Source organism: Planococcus citri, chromosome 1 (genome assembly GCF_950023065.1).
Source record: "Planococcus citri chromosome 1, ihPlaCitr1.1, whole genome shotgun sequence".
In the NCBI taxonomy this organism is placed as follows: Eukaryota; Metazoa; Arthropoda; class Insecta; order Hemiptera; family Pseudococcidae; genus Planococcus; species Planococcus citri.
The window spans coordinates 51,614,774-51,636,644 of NC_088677.1; the positions used below are offsets into that span (position 1 = coordinate 51,614,774).

Genomic DNA, 21,871 nt, shown 5'->3' on the forward strand with positions numbered 1-21,871 from the left:
ACTCTTCGTATGTTTTAGGACGAAGAAAATGAGAGTAGCGAAAAAAAATCGGCAAAAGATGCTCTATTGTTGTGGTGCCAACGTAAAACCGCCGGTTATTCTGGCGTTAGCATACAAGACTTCACGGGTAAGTTCGTTGACCCGTTAAATAAATATTTTCATGTATTGGGAGCCAAAATGCCGGTGTCTCAATGACTGGGATATTTTATAAATATTTGTCATGTACGAGTAATTTTTAAAAAAAATGTTTATATATCTTTTTTTTGCCTTGGTAGGTTCGTGGAGAAGTGGACTTGGTTTTAATGCTCTCATTCATGCCCATAGACCGGAACTTATTAACTTCAATCTACTAAATCCGACTAAACACATTGATAATTTAAATAATGCATTTGACGTTGCCCACAACGAATTAGGAATACCCAGACTGCTCGATGCCGAAGGTAAAGATCAAAACTGTAATTGTTCAAATGACATCGTAGGTACCTACCTATCGTAGCCAAAAATAGACTTGACAATTGACATGTGTTCGAGATGATGTATGATAGGGTTTTCTTTCTTCGTTGGCGTGAAATTGATTGGTATTATTTCCGATACTCGATAACACCACTCCGAAAGGTTTCGAACGGGAAACAATAAACGAAATTTCATTTGGAATAAATTACCTAGAGCACGAAGACTCGTGATTTATTGTAATTTTTACCGTTTACCGCATATTGTACTTTCTCCAATTTGCAAAAATAGGGAGGTGTGCTCGAAGAACACCTTTACGTTCGGCTTAACGAATCATTTCCTATTTATTTTTCGTAAGGGTCAAGGTAAACGTTGTCCTAGTTTGTTGAAGGTGCCGACTACCGATTGATGTTTCGCCTCCGTATTTCGTTGGTCATTGCACCGGTGGTATTGAGATGGTGCCAGTTTTGATAGTATCTGAGAGAGTGTTGTCGAGCACATGCATCAATATTACCACCGCAAACGTATCTTCTTTTCTTTTTCAACGGGAAAATAATATTCAATATTTTTCACGTGTTTATGCAGATGTGGATACGAACAGACCAGATGAGAAATCGATTATGACCTACGTGGCTTCTTATTACCATACGTTTGCTAGGATGAAAAATGAACAGAAAAGCGGAAGAAGAATAGCCAATGTAAATATTGATACCTACACAAAAATGGTAGATCATTGACTAGAATTGACGTTTTAAACATTATTTTATTTTCTAAGATTGTCGGTCAAATGATGGATGCTGATAAGAAAAAAATAATTTACGAAAAACTCACTTCGGATTTACTCAATTGGATCAAACGTAAAATCAAAGAACTCGAAGACAGAAATTTCCCCAACTCATTGGAAGGTATTCAGAAGGAATTGCTACGTTTTAAACAATATCGAACTGTCGAAAAACCACCGAAGTAAGCTATTCCGCCGAATAAAATAGAATTTACCTCGAGAAAAAAATAGCTCATTTGACTTTTTTCTCCCTCGATTTACAGATATAAAGAACGAAGCGAAATCGAAGCTTTATACTTTCACATAAATACTCAGCTAAAATCGTTAAACCAGCCAGCATTTACGCCTCAAGACGGACAACTCATTCATGATCTCGAACGAAGTTGGGAAGAGTTGGAAAGAGCCGAACATACCAGAGAAGTTGCCTTAAGGCAAGAGCTACTCAGGCAGGAGCGCTTAGAACAATTGAATTATAAATTCGAAAAGAAGGTAGGTGTCAAACGTGCTCTGAGATGTGCGAGTATTTGCGGGTTTCCTTTCTTCGAACACGCGGTTACAAGAATTTTATGGTTTTATTTTATAGAGCGTTTTACGAGAAGGTTACCTTAAAGAAATGATACATATATTGACAGATCCTATATATGGTAGTAATCTGTCCCAAGTAGATGCTACGGTTAAAAAACACGAAGCTATTAGCGTCGATATTATGGCCAGAGTAAGTTTTCTCATTTTTATTCGTTAATTTTCACCTGATAGTCCAACTATGTATACGTTTCTATATTTATTCCACGTTCTCGTATTTTGTAACAGGAAGAAAGATTCAACGATTTGAATAACATGAGCGAAGAACTAGTCCGCGAACGATATCACGGCGCTGAAAGGGTGAAAAAACGAGTATCCGAAGTTACCCAAAAATGGCAAGATCTTTTGAAGTTGCTGGAGAAACATAGAGCCAATTTGAACATGCTGTGTACGTTGATGTCGATGTTACGTGAAATTGATACCGTTCTTTCTACCATTACCGAGCTTGAAGGTGCTTTCAAATCCGAGGATGTCGGGCCTCATTTGTTAGCCGTTGAAGATTTATTGCAAAAGCATAGCTTGATGGAAATGCAAACCACGGCGTTGGGTGAAAACGTACGTAAATTGGCCAGACAAGCTCAGCAGTACATTTCTGCTGGCCACAAAGAAGCACCCTTGTTGCAGAATAAAGTCGAACAATTGCATAACGCTTATAATAGGTAACTGAAATTTTCAAATCAATTTACTTTTCAGGTTATTAGCGTATTATTAATATTTTTTATTTTTTGGAAATTTTCCACAGATTATTAGATAGTAGTAAGGATCGTCGAGTACGTTTAGAAGATGCGAGAAATTTCTCTCAATTTATTCAAGATCACGAAGATGAAGAAGCTTGGTTGGTTGAAAAACAATTCATCTGTAAAGCTGGAATTTTTGCCAAAGATTTACGAGCAGTATTAAGCCTTCAGCAGAAGCATAAGGTAATCCAAATTTCAATTTTTTGGTTTTTTGGTTGACCATTAATTTTACCTCCAAAAAAAATTTGGTAGGTACTTGATTGTAGAATTTTATCTTAAGGTGGATCATTTTTTTCATTTTCTCGTATCTTTTCCATGGATTTGAAGTGAAAAATATTTTTAGCAATCCCGTGAGGAAATTGTTTTGATCATCTGACCTCAAAACTTGAGTACGAAATTCAGAAAATATTGTTTTCAAAAAAAAGAAAGAAAATTGACACAAATTTTAAAAAATATGGAATATTTGAAAATCGGTGTTTTTTGGAGGAGGTGAAGGTGGTTTAGTAGGATATCTCACGAATTTCATTTTCCGAAAGCTGATGGACACCTTGAGATTTTTTCTAGAGGGAGCCGGGAAGGGGTGGGGATCTGAAAAGCAGAATTTTAAAAGTCCTGCATGCATTTTATTGGACACACTGTTAAACGATCAAATATCATTCGAAACGATTAAAATGAGCCGGAAAACAATTTTTAAAATTAGTTTTATTCAAAAAAGTCGAAACTTGAAATTCTGGTTTTGGGCATTTTCAAACAGGATAGTTTCACAGGGTTTTGCTGGCCAGGACTTTCTTGTTACGCTGTTTAATAATTCAATTTCCATTTATTTAGACTTTAATCGATGAAATGAAAGCTCGAGAAGCCAAATCTGAATTATTACGCTCTGGAGGCGAACAATTGATAACTGCAAAACACCCTTCATCCGACGATATTCAATCTCGGATTAAAAGTTTACAACAACACTGGAAAGTACTCCGCGAGCTAGCTGACAACAGACGTAAACAGCTCGAAGAAGCAATGGAAGCTTATCAGGTACTTAGTCTTCTAAACATGACAAATTCCGTGTATTTGTGGATGTGAAATAATTTTTGAAAAAATTTACAGTTTTATGCGGATGCCAATGAAGCTGAATCTTGGCTCAATGAACGTTTAACGTTAGTCAACTCGAAAGATTACGGCGAAGACGAACCCACCGCTCAATCTCTTCTGCAAAGACACCGTGATCTTTTCGGCGAACTCAAAGCTTACCAAGGAGATGTTCAATCATTGAACTCTCAAGCCGAACGACTGATGACTCTCGGCATATCTAGTCTTCAAGTATATACTTGTATTCGCGCTAAAGAACCAAATTTGCTAGTGCGAATTTCATTTTCAACGTATTTTCTTTCCGCAGCTAACCGGTGAATCAGCAGTACCTGAAAACTTGGAACCTGTCGAAGAATGGGTGAACGAAACGCAACTAGTACCGCAACAAGTCTGGGAAGAAGAACCGGTCGAACGGATCGAATATAGGACTGTAATGGAAGAAAGACAAGTACCACAAGTCAAAAGTTTATATCCATTTAGCGGCCAAGGAATGCTCATGGTTAAAGGAGAAGTAAGTGTATCTCGTGATAATCTGTCATCCAACGACGATACCTATTACCTACCTACCTTTCATAGACACGTATTATACTAATGCCATTCGTGCAGGTGATGTTTCTCTTGAACAAAACTAATCAAGACTGGTGGAGCGTACGAAAGGCCAATGGTCAAGATGGATTTGTTCCCGCCAATTACGTGCGCGAAATTGAACCCAAAGTTATGCAAGTAGCTGTCCGCAAACCTGAGCATATTACTACCACGAAACGTGTACTTAAAACTAAACTTGTCAAACAAGTTGTGCCCGTTAAGAAAACTATCACTAGGAAATCGAACAGTATGCGAATTTATTATTATTTCGTTCGATAAATTTGCACCTGGTAATAAACACAATTTTTTATAGATAAAAAAAAGCCCGTTGTCGATGACAGCTTGAACGTTGACAAGAGAATTAAAAAAATCAATGCTACTTATACTCAGTTGTTGGATTTAGCCCAAGTAAGTTTCTGTCCTGCTGCAGTTTTATTCTGTTTGCTGCAGTTCGTGAAATCAATTTTTCTTTTGCTTTTAGAAAAGACATACTCTACTAGAAGACTCGATTCGTTTATTCGGATTTTATCGCGAATGCGAAGATTTCGAAAAATGGATTAAAGATAAAGAAAAATTATTACGATCAGAGGATAAAAATGATTCGGTTGAAACAGCCAAACGAAAATACGAAGTACGAATAATTTTGGCCCATATTCTTACAATTAGGCATTTCAGAAAAACTAATCATCGTTTTTGGGATATTTTCCGTAGAAATTTCTTACAGATTTATCGGCTAGTAACAAACGTATCGAAGCGCTGGACGCAGCCGTTGATGATTTTTCAAAAAGAGGTCACAGTCAGTTAGAAAAAGTGAAAGCTAGACAGAAACAAATTCATCAAATGTGGGATCATCTGAACTGGATGAAGGCTCAAAAAGAACGTAATTTAGAAGGCGCCTCGAGGTAAGCTTTGTGCTGCAAATGGGTCTAAAAAATTGAAAAAAATTCTATTTACCAATTTTTTGATTTGTTTTCAGCGTCGAATTCTTCCACCGAACTTGCGACGAAGCTAAAGACTGGATGATCGAAAAAATGAACCAGCTCGACATCGCCGAATTAGGAGCAGACCTGAAAACCGTGCAAGCTCTACAGCGTCGACATCAAAACCTAGAACGAGAACTAGCTCCCGTCGAGGAAAAAGTCAATCGAGTTAATTTGCTAGCCAATTCCGTCAAATCCTCGTACCCGAATGAAAAAGGCAACGTGAACGCCAGACTGAAGGAAATACAGGACTTGTGGGATAAGGTGAAAACCAAAGCGGTCGAACGTCGGTCCCGTTTAGAAAACGCTGTGGGCCATCAGATATTTATGAACAGTTCGAAAAACTTATTGAATTGGGTATCGATCGTGAAAGACGCTCTGAACGCTGACGAAACCGCCAGAGACGTAGTGACGGCGGAATCGTTGCTGAAAAAACATCAAGAATTGTACGACGATATTAACGCTCATCAAGATGAATTCACCGAAGTGGAAAAATTGGGAGCTCAGTTAATACAAAGAAATCCTGCCTTGAAAGATGTCAAAGAAAGGATCGCTTGGTTAAATGCTGAACAACAGGCCGTGATGAGAGGATGGAATGAAAAAGGAGATTGGTTGAAGCAATGCTTGGATTTACAAATACTTAATAAGGAAGCTGACCATATTGATGCGACTACCTCGAGTCACGAGGCGTTCTTAGAGTTCACTGATTTAGGTGTAAGTAGAAAGTTCTAAGCACGAATGAGAAAAATAAGATCGCAGCATTAACTCGAATGTATTTTTAGGGATCTATCGATGATGTCGAAACATTACTTAAGAGACACGAAGATTTTGAGAACACTCTGTACGCTCAAGACGAGAGATTGAAATTATTCAGCGAGATGGCTGATAAATTGATTTCCGCCGGACATTACGATAGTAAAGGGTAAGTGGAAGATGTTAAAATGTTGATAAATATTTATATTATGATATTAATTTGTTTTGTATTTCTGCAGTATCGATGAAAGAAGACTGAACGTTTTAAATCGACGAAAAGCAGTCAAAGAATCAGCAGCGAAAAGACGAGTAGCCTTGATTGCTTCTCGTAATTTCCAATGCTTCAGAGCTGACGTAGACGACTTGAATTGCTGGCTCGCTGACAAACTGAAAACTGCCGGAGACGAATCGTACAGAGATTTAAGCAACATCGAAAGAAAACTTCAAAAACACGAGGCTTTTGAAAGAGAACTTCGAGCTAATGAAGGGCAACTTCGATCAATTAATAAAGTATGAATATTCAGACCGACATTTTTCTGCATTTATCGGAGATGAGTTATTTAAAAACGTTCTATTTATTTCAGGCTGGTCAAACCTTGGTATCGGAAGGAAATTACAGAAAAGCCGAAGTAAAAGAAATATTGAACGATTTGAACAAAACTTGGAGCAAATTGGTGGACTTGTGCACGGAAAAAGGTCGCAGATTGAGACAAGCTTCTGCTCAGCATACTTATAATCGCACTCTGGAAGATGCTAAATTGAAATTGGACGAATTTGAGAAAAATTTACAATCGACTCAAGTCGGAACCGACCTAAGACATTGTAAACAGCTACTCAAGAAACATCAAGTAAGAGATAAACATTTTTTTACATCATGAAACTTACAAAACAAGCTTCTTGAGATGTTCGGCGTAGATTTCAGCCAAAGTTCAATTTTTAGAGAGGGTATGTTCCAAACACTCCATGACAAAAATTTTAACGGTCCAACTCGATTTTGCGATTTTGATAATTTTTTGAAAATTCACAAATCGTTATTCTTGGCGAATTTATTTTTCAACTAATCCTGCAAAAGCTCTTAAACACACCGAACTGATTTTATCATTTTCGGTTAATCTGAAGCCTTTAAACAAAATTTAGAGTTTCTCCATGAATTTTTCAAAAAAAAAAAAAAAAAAATGATGCCTAATAAAGATCATATCAATTTCTACATTTCTGGTAAAATTTTGAAAATTCGTAATGAAATCTAAAATATTGTGAGAGGTTTTAATTCTTGTCAAAGAAGTATGGTACCTATATTTTTCATCAAAAAGTAATTTTTGAATTTTTTTTCAATACACCAAATCTCGAGAAATCAATTCGAGCACCCGAAATTTTGGCTCCATGGAATTTTGAAACATGCTCTTTCTAAGTATCCACTTTTTATTTAATCAGAGCCTGCCACTTCCAGTGATTTCCTTGTCAGGTATTCTAAAATGTAATCAGTATTTTAAAAATTTCCAAAAATTTCCAGGTCACCGAAGCTGAAATAAAACAATGGCAGCAAAAAGTCGACGATCTGGTCACAGTCGGTCAAGAAATGGCTCAAGAAGGTCATTTTGACGCTAATAACATCTTGAAAGCCAGTGAAGAATGCCAAGACAAGTATGAACGTTTTTAAAAACATTCAATTGCATAATTTCAAATTTGTTATTGTGAAAATTTTTTATGCAGATTCACCACTCTGAAAGAACCGTTGAAATTACGTCAAGAAGCTCTTCAAGAAGCTTTACGTTTCCATAAATTCGGTTTCGAATTAGAAACGGAGCTCGGTTGGATTAGGGAACATTTACCATTAGCTTCTTCCGAGGTTCTCGGTAACAATTTGTACCAAGCACAGTCATTGCATAAGAAGCATAAAAAATTGGAAGCAGAGATTCGTGGTCATCAACAAATGATTGATAAAACACTCGCTTCTGGAGAAGCTTTAATTCATCAAAAACATCCGGAAACCAAACAAGTAAGTAGATTGAGAACTCTTATTTTAACCCATCAATTTGGTACTGATCGATTTTTTTTAAAGGTCACATCGCTGTGTACTGGGTTACAAGATGCTTGGCAAGACTTGAAAATGAAAGCAGCAGAACGTAGTCGTAAATTGGATTTATCTCTGAAAGCTCAACAGTTTTTCTTCGAAGCTAATGAAGTCGAAAGTTGGCTTACGGAGAAAAACGATATTTTGAAGTCGACCGATTATGGTCGTGATCGCGATGCCGCTTCCAAGCTACTAACCAAGCACAAGGTAATAAATATTCATGGGTGTAAAATCCTCGAATGTGCAAAATAAAGTTACTTGAGAGTAATTTTTCAGGCTTTGGAACTTGAACTGGATACATATTCTGGAATTATCAACGAAATGGGCCATGTAGCGGGCGCCATGATAAACTCGAAGCATCCAGATTGGAAAGCGATCGCTAGTAAACAACAAGCGATTACTCAACAATTGAAAAATTTACAGAAATTGGCGGGCACCCGGCAACAAAATTTGATGGATAGTATTTGCAGGTAAAAATCGTTTCATTTTCCTCCCCGCCAACCAAAAATAATTTTTTATTCAAAATTGAAATTTTGAAAAATTTTTAGGCACGAATACATGAGCGAAAGTGATGAACTAGAGCAATGGATTAAAGAAAATATGCAAGTTGCCGCTTCCGAAGATTATGGACAGGATTACGAACATCTTCAGGTATTTCTTTGTACCATTTAAATTGAAATACATGAATTATTCATTCGACTGAATGCTGGTACTAAAAGTACTTAATTCACGAACATTATTTTTCAGCTGTTACAAAATAAATTTGACGATTTGAAACATCGTGTCGAAGCCGGTGCAGATAGATTTAACCAGTGCGAAGAACTGGCCAAGAAATTAATCGCCAGTGAATCGCCGCATACTGCAATTATAGAAAAAAGACAGGAACAACTGAGAGAGTCGTGGAAACAGTTATTGCATATGCTCGAAAGTCGCGAACAGAGGTTGAACGCCGCCGGAGAAATCCACAGATTCCATCGAGATGTCGCCGATGCCCTATCTAGAACTCACGATAAAGATGCCGCTATCTCAGACGACTTGGGTCGAGATCTGAATTCCGTTTTGACTCTAATCCGTAAACACGAAGGGTTCGAGAACGATTTGGTCGCTTTGGAAGCTCAGCTTCAGGTAATAAGAGTCTTTAAAACAGTTCTCTAGAAAATGTCACCGGGAACCGTACCTAACGTGAGGAATATTTTAGATATTGGTCGAAGATGCGGTACGACTTCAATCATTATATCCTGGCAACAATGCCAGTCATATCGCCAATCAACAGAATATCGTGGTGAGCAGTTGGACAGCTTTACAAGAACGATCAGCTCATAGAAGAGAAGCATTACAAGCTAGTTGTGATTTACATAGATTTTTAGCTCAAGTATGCGATTGTTTAATTGTATGAAATGGGATTTCATCGCAGATATTATATGTTCAAGATTTTTTCAGGTACGAGATTTGACCAACTGGGCTAGTGGTCTGAGAGCTGCCATGATGACTGAAGAGAAAGTTCGTGACGCTGCCAGTGCTCAAATACTCAAAGCTGAACACGAAGCAACCAAGGCTGAAATCGAAGCACGTGAGAATAGTTTCAAATCAGTAATCGAGCTGGGAGAAGCTTTGATTCAAGGTGGACATTATGCTGCTCCTGTGAGTATTAATTTCCCATAACAAAAACGCATATTCATAATATCCATTTCATTCGATATTATTTATTGGAAATTATTTTTATACTTGAAGGAAATACAAGAAAAATTCAATCATCTATTGGAAGAAAGGCAATCTTTGCATACCGCCTGGCAGCATAAGAAAGTCCATTTAGATCAATTAATCGATTTACACTTTTTCCTTCGAGATGCCAAACAAATCGATACCCTTTGCGGAGCACAAGAAGCTGCCTTATCGTCCAGTGAATTTGGTAGTTAACATTTTAAATCAATTTTTCTTCGTGAAAATTCAACAATTTTTTAATGATAATTTCTGTCCTCCAGGTACTTCGGTCGATGAAGTATCAGTGTTGGTGAAAAAGCATAACGATTTCGAAAAACTAATGGCAACTCAGGAAGAAAAAGTGGTTCAGTTACAAGAACACGGAGATAAGTTACTGGCGCAAAATCACTTCGAAAGTCCTCTCATTGCGAAGCGAATGTCGGAAGTGATCGCTCGTCGGGAACATGTCAAAGAATTGTGCCATCTTAGGAAAATAAGACTGGAAGATTCTCTATTGCACGCTCAATTCACTAGAGATGTTGCTGAGGTAACTATCAATTTCAGTCATCTAAAAAGCTGTTTTTCGATTCATTAAAAAATACCAACTTTTTTCAGGCTGTGTCATGGATAGACGAAAAAAGCAAAAAATTAGAAAAAGAAGTTGGTAAAACCGAAGTTACCAGTTTAGAAGATAAAATTAAAAAATTACAAAAACACCAAGCCTTCCAAGCTGAATTAGTCGCTCATGAAGGAAAAATCAAAAGTATTCAACAAAACGGTAGGATATTTGTTCATCTTTGGTTTCCTATTTCGTGAAGATAGAAATGTGAGATTTTTATTCAACTTTTTTTTAGGTGAAGTATTATTGGCTAAAAAGCACAAAGCTTCTCGAGAAATAAAATCCCAACTGGATCATCTATTAACCTTATGGAGAAACCTATTGCAAGAATCTAATAATAGAGGACGTGGATTAGAAGAGGCTCAAGATATATTAGAATTCAATAATCAAGTCGATAAAATTGAATCTTGGATGAGAGATAAGGTAGGCTCATATTTTCTCTTTAAAATGTCATTCATGTCTATAACTTTTTTCCCATTCTCATGGTTTCTTGTTTTGTTTTCAGGAGGTAATGGTCCAAGCTGGAGATATGGGCCGTGATTACGAGCACTGTCTGGCTCTTCAGAAAAAATTAGACGACGTAGATCGTGTCGATGACTCGAGAATCAAAGCAATAAACGCATTAGCTGATAAATTAATTAGGCAAGGAAGAAGTGACTCTCGCAGTATCCATCAACGTAGAGAAAATTTCAATACAAAGTATAAAATTGTTGTTCAACTTGTCATCTAACTAAATCTCGAATTATTAATAAACCATTATATTTTGCAGATGGCGAGCTTTACAAGGAGCTTTGAGCGAATATAAGGAACACTTGGCCGGAGCACTGGAAATACACGCGTTTAATCGTGATATCGACGATACAGCTCAACGAGTTGGCGAAAAAGCTAATGTCATGTCTTCCGAAGATACTGGACGAGATTTGGCTGCAGTTGAATCTTTGCAGAGGAAACAAGAAGCTCTCGAAAGAGATATGACTGCAATTGAAGGAAAATTAAAGGTACGAAAAATTCATTTCGTCAATTTGCAAATTTCCAAAATTCCTTGATCTTATTCCCTCAATAATTGTAGGAACATGATTTGGAGTGTCGAAAATTAGTCCAGAAGTATCCAGATATGTCGTCTCCTATCAGAGCTAAATTATCAGAATTACAAGACGCTTGGAGAAATCTGCTGACATTATCACGTAGTCGAAAAGATGCTTTAAATATGGCTCATACTAATCATAAATTTATCGCCGATTTGAAAGAATTGGAAATTTGGGTCGCTGATACCATTAAGAAAATGGATTCTTCCGAACTACCTACCAATATTCCCGAAGCTAAGGCTGCTTTGGAGTTGCATCATGAACGTAAAGTGAGTTGAAATTAGAATATTTGTATAATTCGTTGGAAAATGGAATTGTTACTTACTGTTTGATCTTATTAGGCTGAAATTGACGGTCGCCAAGAATCCTTCAAAATCTTGAAAGAAGCTGGTCTCAAGTTGACTCCGGTCCGAAAAGACGAACTCAATCATTTAGAAGAACTGCGACGAACCTTAAATTCAGCTTGGGAAGAACGTAAAACAAAACTAAACCAGGCTTTGCAATGGCAGCTATTCAAAGAGCAGGCCGAACAAGCGGAAAGTTGGCTCGCTAGTAAAGAGGCTTTCTTAAATAATGACGATCTTGGTGTAAGTATTCCTAATTAGCACCTATTTATGTCAATTACCATTTCCTGCAAAGATTTCACATTAAAATCAAATTCCACGATCATTACAGGAATCTTTATCCGGCGTCGAAATTCTGCTCAGAAAACACGAAACTTTCGAAAAAACCGTCACCGCTCAACTAAGCAGAATCGACGACTTGGAAAAATTTGCCATGGAAATATTAGCCGATCACCACTACAACAGCTCCGGTATTCAGAATAAACTACAGAGTGTCTGCAGCCGACGAGATAAACTCAAGGAAAGCAGCGCTGCTCGTCGTAAACGCCTCAACGATTCCAAACAATTGCAGCTTTTCCTTCGAAACATGTACGAAGTCGAGGGCTGGCTCTTACAAAAACAACAAATCGCTTGCGATGAGAGCTATCGCGATCCTACCAATTTACAAAGTAAAATTCAAAAGCACGCGGCTTTCGAGTCTGAACTGATCGCCAATCGTAACAGATTAAATGCAGTTACCGCCGAAGGTGAAAGTTTAATCAGCGCTGGTCATTTTGCCGGACCGGAAATTCGCGCTAGGTTGGATAAATTGGAAACCGAATGGAGAAAATTGCAAGAAGCCAGTGCTTTGAAAAGAGAAAGGCTCAATGATGCTTATCAAGTAGGTATTGTTGCGTTTAAATGGATAGTTCAGGCGATCGGAGGTTTATTTTTTAATTTTTTTTTCAGGCGATGGTATTTAGTCGGACATTGGAGGATCTTGAAGCGTGGATTGAAGAAGTCGAAGCTCAACTGCAGTCTGAAGATCATGGCAAAGATTTAGCCAGCGTTGCTAATTTATTGAAAAGGCATTCGTTATTGGAAAATGACGTGCATAGTCATGGCGAAGCTTGCCAGCAACTGAAAGATACAGCTACAACGTTCCAAACCTCCAACCATTTTATGAAAGATGAAATCCAAGAACGAGCGAATTCTGTCATTCAGAGGTACGAAACTTTGAATTTTTTAAATAATTTTTTCCGACGTGGATTCAAAAATTGATTTGAGATGCAATAAAGTATAATATGTTTCCAAGATTGTACAATTTATTAAAATGGCTGAAAGCTTTTTTCTTTGTTCGTTTTTGCTTATTTAAAATTTCCGAATCTCTATTCAGGTATCATTCTCTCCAAGAACCAATGCAAATCCGCAGGGATAATTTAGAGGACGCTCTTCTCTTATATCAATTCTCTCGTGACATCGAGGATGAATTACAATGGCTGTTTGAAAAGGAGCCATTTGCTGCATCTTCAGATTACGGAACCAGTTTGAATACAGTTCAAAAATTGCAGAAAAAGCAACAAGTAACCTCAATCTTAATTTATGCTCAGTCTTGCGTTGTAGTTTTTATTTCATGGTTTTATTACGATATTGATTTGTTATTCAGGCTTTGGAGGCAGAATTACTTTCACATGAACCGGTCATAAACGCATTATCTAGTCGAGCTCAGCAAATGATTCGAAGTGGTCATTTCGCTTCTCAAAGAATTGACGCATTGTTGAGTGATGTAATGGAAAAATTTGCCCATATTAAAGAATTAACCAATACAAGAAAACTCAAATTACTCGATGCTTTGGAATCACAAATGGTATTTTTTAATTATATTACCTATTATTGGTAAAAATATTCGTTGATTGTCTTTTTCTAATCCTATGTTGAACACATAGTTCTTTGACGAAGCAAACGAAGCCAGAGTATGGTTAAAGGAAAAAAGACCAATCGTCACGTCGTTGGATTATGGAAAAGATGAAGATTCTGTGCAATCTTTGATTAAAAAATTGGAAGCCGTTGAAAGGGAATTGAGTGCTTTTCAGCATACAGTCGGGCGTTTGTCTAGTTTGAGTCAATCGTTAATTGATAGGTCTCATTTTGACAGTAAAAATATAACTAAAATGCAGGTAAGAAGTTTTGTGATTAAATCTTGGATATGTTCCTATTAAATGACTGGGAAACTGTATCAATTTCATGTTTTGTTTTGTTTTTTTTAGTCTGAGATTGAAAAAGAATTGAACGAGTTACAAGGGCTGTGTAAATTACGAGAAGCCAGATTACTAGAGAGCAGGAAGTTGTACAGATTTTTGAGAGAAGCTGAAGAAGTTGCTGAATGGATTAATGATCAAACTGCAGTGGCTGCTTCTGAAGATTATGGACGAGATGTCGAACATGTCGAACTTCTGATACAAGTATGCATATTTCTCATTGCAATATATTTTTTCGTTTGAGTAAACCCTTATCCTTTTTCAAATGGACTTGAAATTCGATTTAGTTGAAAAAAAATAAGATTTTTCTACTCTATTTCTTTAGGACTTTCAAATAAATAAAATATTGACCTATAAATAATTACTTTCCCTCCATGTAAAATTTAGAACCTAAATGATCCAATTTGTTTTAGGCATTTGATAATTTCTTGGCTGGCCTCAGCGGAAGCGAAGGTCGAGTACTCAGTTGTCTGGAAACGGGCAAAGTCCTGGTAACAGAAGGTAACCGTGAAAAAGAAAAAATCACAATGAAACTGGAAGAAATCCAACAATTGTGGGATGATTTGAAAGAACTCTCACATGCTCGTCAGGAAGTAAGTAGCTTTTTTATTGTCATTTCACGAACCATTAAATTAGTTTGATTATACTTTACGCCTTTATGAAATTTTTAGGCTTTAGCCGGAGCCAAACAAGTACACGTGTTCGATAGAACAGCAGACGAAACCATCAGCTGGATTCAAGAAAAAGATGCATTGTTAATGGCCGAAGACTATGACAATAATTTGGAAACCATTCAAGGCTTGGTCAGAAAACACGAAGGTTTCCAAGCGGATTTGGCTGCTGTTAAAGAACAAGTAATTAATTGAAAATTTAATAGAGTCATATTCAGTGATGCGCATGATTAATTAATGTTGCTGCCAATAATAGGTCGAAGCTGTGGTAGAAGAAGCCGGCCGTTTATCTGGTTTGTTCCCAGATGCTAGAGATCATATCGAAGTTAAACACGAAGAAACTCTGGAAGCTTGGACGCAGCTTCTCGAACGATCAGAACAACGAAAAGATAAACTTCACCAAACAGAGAAATTACAAGCATACTTCGACGAATACACCGAATTAATGTTAGTATCTCGGATTCGCTTTAAATATACCCGAATTATATTATGTACTTATGATGTAATTGATCATTCGTCGTCTCATTTTAGGGCTTGGATTAACGAAGTAATGGCCAAAATAACCTCAGCTGAGTTAGCTCAGGATGTAGACGGAGCTGAAAAGTTGTTACAAAGACACGAAGAACACCGAGCTGAAATCACTAGTCGACAAGATGCTTTTAATAGGTTTTACGCGACTGGAAACGACCTTATTAGGAAAGGTCACTTTTTAGGCAATGATATCCAAGAAAAAATTAAAACTCTGGAGTTACGTTACCATTTACTAAACGAGACTTGGAAAAGTAGGAGAGTTTTGTATGAACAGAATTTAGATACTCAGGTGATTTTTTCTTTTGGTGGTTCGTTTCAGAATTTATTTTGTTGAATTTTTTGAAATTATTGCTAATTTTTTATTATGATTTTTAGATATTTAAAAGAGAGGCTGAACAGCTTGAAAATTGGGTTTTGTCGCGTGAACCAATGTTGCATGATGAAAAATTAGGCGATTCTATTCATCAGGTCGAAGAATTGATCCGAAAACACGAAGATTTCGAGAAAACCATCGAAGCTCAAGAAGAAAAATGCAACGCTTTGAAACGAATCACTCTGGTAACTTCAAGGAGTAGAATCAATAAACGCCTTGTAACGTTTTTATTTCAATTTTACCAATTTTTTGATGTGTTTTTTAGCTTGAAAAAGCATTCGTCAAACAAAAAGAAATTGAAAAAGTTGCTCGAATTGCTGAAAAAGATCGTCTAGAAAAAGAAAAATTAGAAGCTCGTAAACGAAGAGAAGTTCAACGTATTACAGACGTACGTTTATTGTTCTTATTAAAATTTATAATCAATTTGTTCGAAAAATAATTTTTGCTACGATATGTTTGTATAGGAGAGACGTCGTGAAGATAGAAGAAGAGTCGATCCTCGTTCACTGAAAGAAGACATGAACGGCGAAGATGAATTTGACTCCGATATCAGGTACGTACTTTGTGATATTCGAGGCTTTGCCAAGGTTTTGGAGTGAACATGACTAACTCACACATAAGCAATATGCACGTTTAACATAATTTTATCGATAATTTTCAGCTCATACAATTTTAATTAATGGCTGAAATTTTTTAATATTTTTGCATGATTTTGTAATACATGCTTAATTTACAAATAACGCATTTGCATGATGGAATTCAGTGGTGAAGATTCGTCCAAACATTCTTTAGTGTCGTTTCCATCATTTCGATCCGTAGATAGTGAAACGATTAACCTAGATGATGTTGGTAGTGAGAGGTAATTACGTAGTTAGTTTTCTTCTTACTGTCGCATTTCTTTCATTTTATTTTAAATATATTTTTCAGCAGAGCATAAATTTTTTATACTTATTCTTAGGAGACGTTCTGTAACGTTTATTGTTTACCTAATGTTAACATCGCGGACAAGATGTCCTTTTTGGAGCACAGCTCGTTTGTAAAATTTTAAAGAAGAATTACAGTTTATTTTTATGACTAAATTCGCTTTTCAAAAAAATCTGGAAATTCTTATACTAAACCTTAATATATTTGAATGATTTTCCTCCTTCACTTTATTGCTTATTATTCTCTGCTGAATTACGCTTTTACGTGTTCTATTTTATAATCGTTGGTTTTTTACTTTTCAATTAGTATCTGATTCTAAATTTGAATATTATTTCTTTCATTATAATTAATTTTTGAACTGTTTTGCTGCTGCAGACTTAATTCATCAGCTTCTCCAGTTGCATACCATAAAGGTGGAGCTATTTCTTCCTTATTTGGAGACAGGATAAGAAAAGGTACGTAATTCATAAAAAGTTGACTTTTTGTTCTCATGTAATATTCGATTCATTATTTTTACCACGAGTAGTTTTACTTAAATTCACTTTAGTTTAATGTCGTAGAAATCGAATGAGCTTTCTTTCCCAACAGACACCTAATTGGATTAACTGGCAGAAAAATTTTTAAATCTGACGCTGAGTTGATAAATAATTCAAAAATACATCATTTCTGGCAAAATTTCAAATGCAAAAGTGCTTTTTTCCATTTTTGATGAATAATTTAAAAAAATCAAATTCAGCCCAAAAATGAAAAAAAAAATACCAAATTGACTCGAAAAGCTGAAATTGAATATGTGTTCAATTCTCAAGCACCCGGGAACGATTACATCCGTCCCGTCGTACTTTCTGATCTAAATGACATCAATCTTGAGTTCTTTTTTTTGAACCCCTACAATCGATATTTCCATAAAAAAAATATTTCTCTTATTTTTCATTCTCAAATTTTTTCAGATATCAAAAGAGCAGAAAGCATGAAAGCCGATTACAGCAAGAAACCCCGCCGAACGCCCAGCTTCACTACGCGAAGACGAACGCAAAGCTTCAGGAAATTGCAAAAATTAGAACAATTAGATCAGTTACCTCCTGTTGAAATTCAAGGTCTACTCGACAGAAAACACGAACTACAAAGTGGTGGCAAAAAAGCCCCCGTCAGATCTTGGAAAACTCTATATACAGGTAATAGTTTCTTCCAAAATGACAATTGTACCTGTGTAATTTAAATGAGTAGGTAGATAAACTTACCGTTGTTCATTTTCGTAGTCCTGTGTGGGCAGCTATTATGTTTCTTCAAAGATCAAGATGATTTCTTGAGCAGTAAAGCAGCCACACCTCCTATCAGTATTTATAAAGCTCAATGTAAAAAAGCTGAAGATTATACTAAACGAAAACATGTGTTCAGGTGGGTACTCGACAACTATCTGTGTTCAAATTCTCTACTTTTTTTTTGAAAAAAAATTACGAAAAATGAGATGATTTTTTGTGTTATAGATTATGCTGCGAAGACGGTTCAGAATTCTTATTCTTAGCCAACAGCGAAAAAGAAATGGAAGACTGGGTTAATAAAATACAATTCCACGCTCAGCTTCCTCCTAGTTTGCAGTTGCTTAGTTACGATGATACCCAAAAGGTCAGCCATTGTGCCGATTTTCAAATTGGAATCAGTAGGTAATATTTTTGCTTTATTAAAATTCAATTTTTGTGCAGGAATTACAATCTAACGCCGAATCGTCTCCTGCTGTCGCTCACGATACGTCGAGTTCAAGTCGCGAGTCGACTCCCGAAGTGCAGCGTCGTAAGAGCGGTCCAAACGTGAGTCGAAATAGTATCAACTCCAACGATACGTACCATAATAAAACGGCCATAACTGCTCCTCGATCAGCTCCTCCTCCTGTGCCAGCTAGAACCTCGTCGGCTGAGTGTCTCCCGGTGACGTTGCGAAATAAACAAAATAATGGTATGAGCTAGACACCATTTTTTGTAAGAATTTATTCAAGGAATGGTATTTTGAATGACATTTTTAATCGAATAGATGTAATGGAGCCGTCAGCCAGACCACATTCTTATCAAATACAACAATCCAGAGTGATTCAAAATGGTAATTCGGATTGGAGAAGGAGTAGTGAGAACACTTATGATCTATCTCCAACTAATCATGGTACATATCTAACACATATCTACTAACTACATACATTAAAAACAATAATTTCTTGAAAAATGTATTTATAAATTTTAGAACCCCCACCTCTTCCAACGACAGCACCGCCGTTGAGAAATGTACATAATGCCAAAGACGCCTGGCAAAATGATTATAGGCACAATTCAGGTAAATATTGTTTTTTTCTACATATTGTTAGGTATTCATTACAAAATTGTGTACCTGTTTGAGTTGGAAAAGATCTAGAATAATAAATTGAATTTTTCTGCAGCTTACAATGTCGGTGTTATCCCTTCGAAACAAGCAATGGTAAGTTCAAAGTCTCTCATTCGTTAAAATTTTTCCGACCTAGTATTTCATTAATGAAATTCTGATTTTTTTCTCCGTAGAATAATTCAAATAGCGGCAATAATCGCGCTTCTACGTTACCGCCATATATCAGTCCTCCTGTAGGAGCAAATATTTATCAAAACGTAGACCCTATTCAAAGACCACCGAGCGAAAGTTCCAGCGAAAGCGAACATCCAGCATCGATTACTCGTAAAGATAAACGATCTAGTGTTTTAACCAGTCTTTTTAGGAAAAAGAAGGCTACTCATTTGTAATATACTCGAAATTTGTGTCATGTTTTCGTTTCCATTTTATTCGTTTATATTAATTATTATTTTTTACTATACAAATGGCAAATACGTCAGTTGTATTTGTAATGTGAATTACGACTTAAGTTGCAGGTTAATTTTTTCTTTATTTTTTTTTCTTTTTTCTTTCTTTTTTTTATAGTTACATATTTATTTTTCCGTACGACCGTATGTATTATTTGATTGTTGTTATTTAAACGTATTGAAAAATAAAACGTTTTGTATACGTTCGATTTTTTTGATTTTTGGAAATTCATCCTTTTCCACTGTGTCCACCTGGGCGAAACGACTGCAATCCTTTTACTCACCCATGATTATGAAGTAGAAGAAACAATATGTTACCTAAACTTACTATTTTTGTTTCGAAATTGAACAATAAATTAGGTACCTATGAACGTAAATCCGAAAATTATTGTTGTCAATATTATGTCAGCAGGTGATTGAATGTTATCGAGTTTTGGGAACTTTTGTGTCGTTTAATCATATGGAAATGTGTACTTTTCTCAGAATTGTTTACCAATAGCTCGATTGTTCGTGGTGTTGATAGCTAACCTGTCACCAAACATCAAAATTCAAACCAGTCTGTTATTCATATTTTGTTTGAGTAGGTATACTAACTGTAGAATATTTACTCCTGAGCTCCTAATTTAATTGTTGAAAACATTAGGTTTTGATATGTGCAGCATACCAATTTAATAGTCTCAAAATTCAGCGTTTCATTGATCAAGTTGGTACCATACTGAAAACAAAATGGAAAAGTTGACTGTTTTATTTGTTGGTGTGGTGGTGATGACGGTTTTTTTGCAACTGATTACAACGAATGCCCTTCCTATTCCTGAAAGAGATGGTAATTGGAGTCCTTACTGATCATTCTGAACAGTGAAATCGTGGAAATGATGTTAATAGTACCTATATACCTACGTACCTATACTTAAATAAGAATTAAGAACTGAAGTTTTGCAAGTTCTGAGCAGAAGTACCTATTTTTGTTTCAGAGATGATTTGCAGGTAAATAAATTGTAAACTCATGGTAAGTTTGATTTTTATTTGACGTTCAGCTTTGTAAAAATATTGTAAAACAATTAAAACAAACGCTAACTAAGAAGAATTCTTCGAGCCAATATTATTTTAACTTATTTTCTCGTCAGGCTGAAGTTCTTGAGCTTCAACAAATTTTTTAAATGAACATTTTGTAAAAAACCTTACAAATGAACTACAGAGGTAGCAGGTAAGTAGGTACATATTTATAGGATTTCTCACCTGAAATTTTTTAGAGATAGGTACCGAGGATAATTTCCTATTACAAACCCACTTATTCCAGTTTTTTAAAAAAAATTGGAAAATTTTTTGTAAGGAAAGTTTCTAAAAACCATTTGCATTTGGAAAGTGTTTGAGACAACTGACCTAAATACCACACCTACCTACAGAAGATTTTCTGTTTTAAAAACAATCTATTGCATTTTTTTGTTTTGTTTTTATCAATCCCACAAAAGTATTGAGCATTGTAACTGAAAGATAATGAACGACGTATCGGATTATTCATTTTGAGGTTAAAATGAACATTTTAAAATTACCTTGACTAACGCGTAGGTACAAAATATTATCATAATTTGCTACAAATATTCAAGCATGATAGGTACCTACTATTTTTCACCTTCGTTTTTAGTTGCTAGTTGCTACACGAGTACCCAGCACTTACTTACCTATAAGTATACGAATATAATTTCAGCCCGTGAGAATAAACTCGGTAGGTCTATAGGTTCGTAGGTATTTTACTACCTACCTTGATATTTTCCATTTTATGAATATTATTGTTAATGTTATTCGTTTGCTCATTTTAAGCGTTGCAAGAAAACATGAAATCACATTTGTTTTCATTTTTGTTTGCTATACTGTGGGTTGTTCTTTTACAACTAATGGCAATGTCAGAATCTACCGACTCACCTGAAGAATGTTTACAGCATACAAGGGAAGGAAAAATCTGTTCATGTGCTGGTGGTAGATAATTTATCTGATGGTAAAAAATAATTCAACGACGAGGGTATACCTTGTATGTATTAACGCTCACTTGCTAAAAATCTGGTATTTTATTTTATTATGAATTTTTCAATAATAATAATGAGATATACACCTATAAATGCTAATAAAGTTAACTTTATGTTTATGAAATAATAAAAAATTTAAAAACACTTCAATTCTGCATTTTTTCATCTTCCCAAAATTCAAGCAGCTTATGTAATTTTTAAGTTTAAGCAAAATGAAAACTACTCAACTTTTTAATTTTTTTTCTAAAATGATGAACTAACATGTATGGTTGATTAAGTAGGTACTCATATAGGAAATGAGTCTCAAAAGATTAGCAGAACAAAAGTACACTTATTTACATCAATAGGTAACAAATTGCATAATTATAGAGAACATTTTATACTCCAAATTGAATTGATTTTTTTCCCCCAAATCAACATGAAGTCTTTATGGGCATGATTTTGGAAATTTTAAAAATTTTCAGGATTATGAATTGCGTACTGGGCATTTAAAATTTTTACTGCAGATACCCTAGGTATATGTAGATTCT

At 35.7% G+C, this 21,871-nt stretch overlaps 1 protein-coding gene and 1 long non-coding RNA gene across 7 annotated transcripts in view; both read left to right on the top strand.

Moving 5' to 3' along the window:
- Window positions 1–19,522, top strand: part of kst (spectrin beta chain, non-erythrocytic 5 kst) — a 58,335-nt gene extending 38,813 nt beyond the window's left edge. For 4 of the 6 annotated variants that reach the window (XM_065345953.1, XM_065345955.1, XM_065345956.1 and 1 more), the window contains exons 5-62: window positions 19–127; window positions 276–440; window positions 1,036–1,148; window positions 1,226–1,413; window positions 1,495–1,720; window positions 1,815–1,946; window positions 2,042–2,472; window positions 2,556–2,733; window positions 3,379–3,579; window positions 3,652–3,864; window positions 3,941–4,144; window positions 4,240–4,465; window positions 4,532–4,626; window positions 4,700–4,849; window positions 4,930–5,120; window positions 5,195–5,912; window positions 5,981–6,120; window positions 6,191–6,461; window positions 6,536–6,799; window positions 7,462–7,592; window positions 7,662–7,947; window positions 8,011–8,229; window positions 8,299–8,492; window positions 8,571–8,673; window positions 8,770–9,147; window positions 9,221–9,394; window positions 9,463–9,663; window positions 9,754–9,931; window positions 10,005–10,270; window positions 10,339–10,501; window positions 10,578–10,765; window positions 10,848–11,041; window positions 11,112–11,340; window positions 11,412–11,696; window positions 11,769–12,014; window positions 12,103–12,651; window positions 12,720–12,976; window positions 13,147–13,333; window positions 13,417–13,617; window positions 13,697–13,927; window positions 14,018–14,212; window positions 14,422–14,601; window positions 14,680–14,862; window positions 14,936–15,126; window positions 15,211–15,499; window positions 15,586–15,768; window positions 15,849–15,971; window positions 16,048–16,136; window positions 16,347–16,442; window positions 16,883–16,962; window positions 17,455–17,679; window positions 17,764–17,902; window positions 17,992–18,130; window positions 18,208–18,457; window positions 18,533–18,658; window positions 18,737–18,826; window positions 18,930–18,967; window positions 19,048–19,522. In XM_065345953.1, the coding sequence (XP_065202025.1) occupies window positions 19–127; window positions 276–440; window positions 1,036–1,148; window positions 1,226–1,413; window positions 1,495–1,720; window positions 1,815–1,946; window positions 2,042–2,472; window positions 2,556–2,733; window positions 3,379–3,579; window positions 3,652–3,864; window positions 3,941–4,144; window positions 4,240–4,465; window positions 4,532–4,626; window positions 4,700–4,849; window positions 4,930–5,120; window positions 5,195–5,912; window positions 5,981–6,120; window positions 6,191–6,461; window positions 6,536–6,799; window positions 7,462–7,592; window positions 7,662–7,947; window positions 8,011–8,229; window positions 8,299–8,492; window positions 8,571–8,673; window positions 8,770–9,147; window positions 9,221–9,394; window positions 9,463–9,663; window positions 9,754–9,931; window positions 10,005–10,270; window positions 10,339–10,501; window positions 10,578–10,765; window positions 10,848–11,041; window positions 11,112–11,340; window positions 11,412–11,696; window positions 11,769–12,014; window positions 12,103–12,651; window positions 12,720–12,976; window positions 13,147–13,333; window positions 13,417–13,617; window positions 13,697–13,927; window positions 14,018–14,212; window positions 14,422–14,601; window positions 14,680–14,862; window positions 14,936–15,126; window positions 15,211–15,499; window positions 15,586–15,768; window positions 15,849–15,971; window positions 16,048–16,136; window positions 16,347–16,442; window positions 16,883–16,962; window positions 17,455–17,679; window positions 17,764–17,902; window positions 17,992–18,130; window positions 18,208–18,457; window positions 18,533–18,658; window positions 18,737–18,826; window positions 18,930–18,967; window positions 19,048–19,263 (11,907 nt within the window). In that variant the 3' untranslated portion in view covers window positions 19,264–19,522. Of the gene's footprint in view, window positions 1–18; window positions 128–275; window positions 441–1,035; window positions 1,149–1,225; window positions 1,414–1,494; window positions 1,721–1,814; window positions 1,947–2,041; window positions 2,473–2,555; window positions 2,734–3,378; window positions 3,580–3,651; window positions 3,865–3,940; window positions 4,145–4,239; window positions 4,466–4,531; window positions 4,627–4,699; window positions 4,850–4,929; window positions 5,121–5,194; window positions 5,913–5,980; window positions 6,121–6,190; window positions 6,462–6,535; window positions 6,800–7,461; window positions 7,593–7,661; window positions 7,948–8,010; window positions 8,230–8,298; window positions 8,493–8,570; window positions 8,674–8,769; window positions 9,148–9,220; window positions 9,395–9,462; window positions 9,664–9,753; window positions 9,932–10,004; window positions 10,271–10,338; window positions 10,502–10,577; window positions 10,766–10,847; window positions 11,042–11,111; window positions 11,341–11,411; window positions 11,697–11,768; window positions 12,015–12,102; window positions 12,652–12,719; window positions 12,977–13,146; window positions 13,334–13,416; window positions 13,618–13,696; window positions 13,928–14,017; window positions 14,213–14,421; window positions 14,602–14,679; window positions 14,863–14,935; window positions 15,127–15,210; window positions 15,500–15,585; window positions 15,769–15,848; window positions 15,972–16,047; window positions 16,137–16,244; window positions 16,443–16,882; window positions 16,963–17,454; window positions 17,680–17,763; window positions 17,903–17,991; window positions 18,131–18,207; window positions 18,458–18,532; window positions 18,659–18,736; window positions 18,827–18,929; window positions 18,968–19,047 lie in introns of those variants that run through there. The other 2 variants (XM_065345954.1, XM_065345957.1) reach the window with 2 other exon arrangements.
- Window positions 19,523–19,819: 297 nt separating this feature from the next.
- On the top strand, window positions 19,820–21,491 carry LOC135832597 (uncharacterized). The gene is made up of 2 exons (XR_010556334.1): window positions 19,820–21,043; window positions 21,139–21,491. It is a non-coding gene; the product is annotated as an uncharacterized LOC135832597 (long non-coding RNA).
- Window positions 21,492–21,871: the final 380 nt, after the last annotated feature.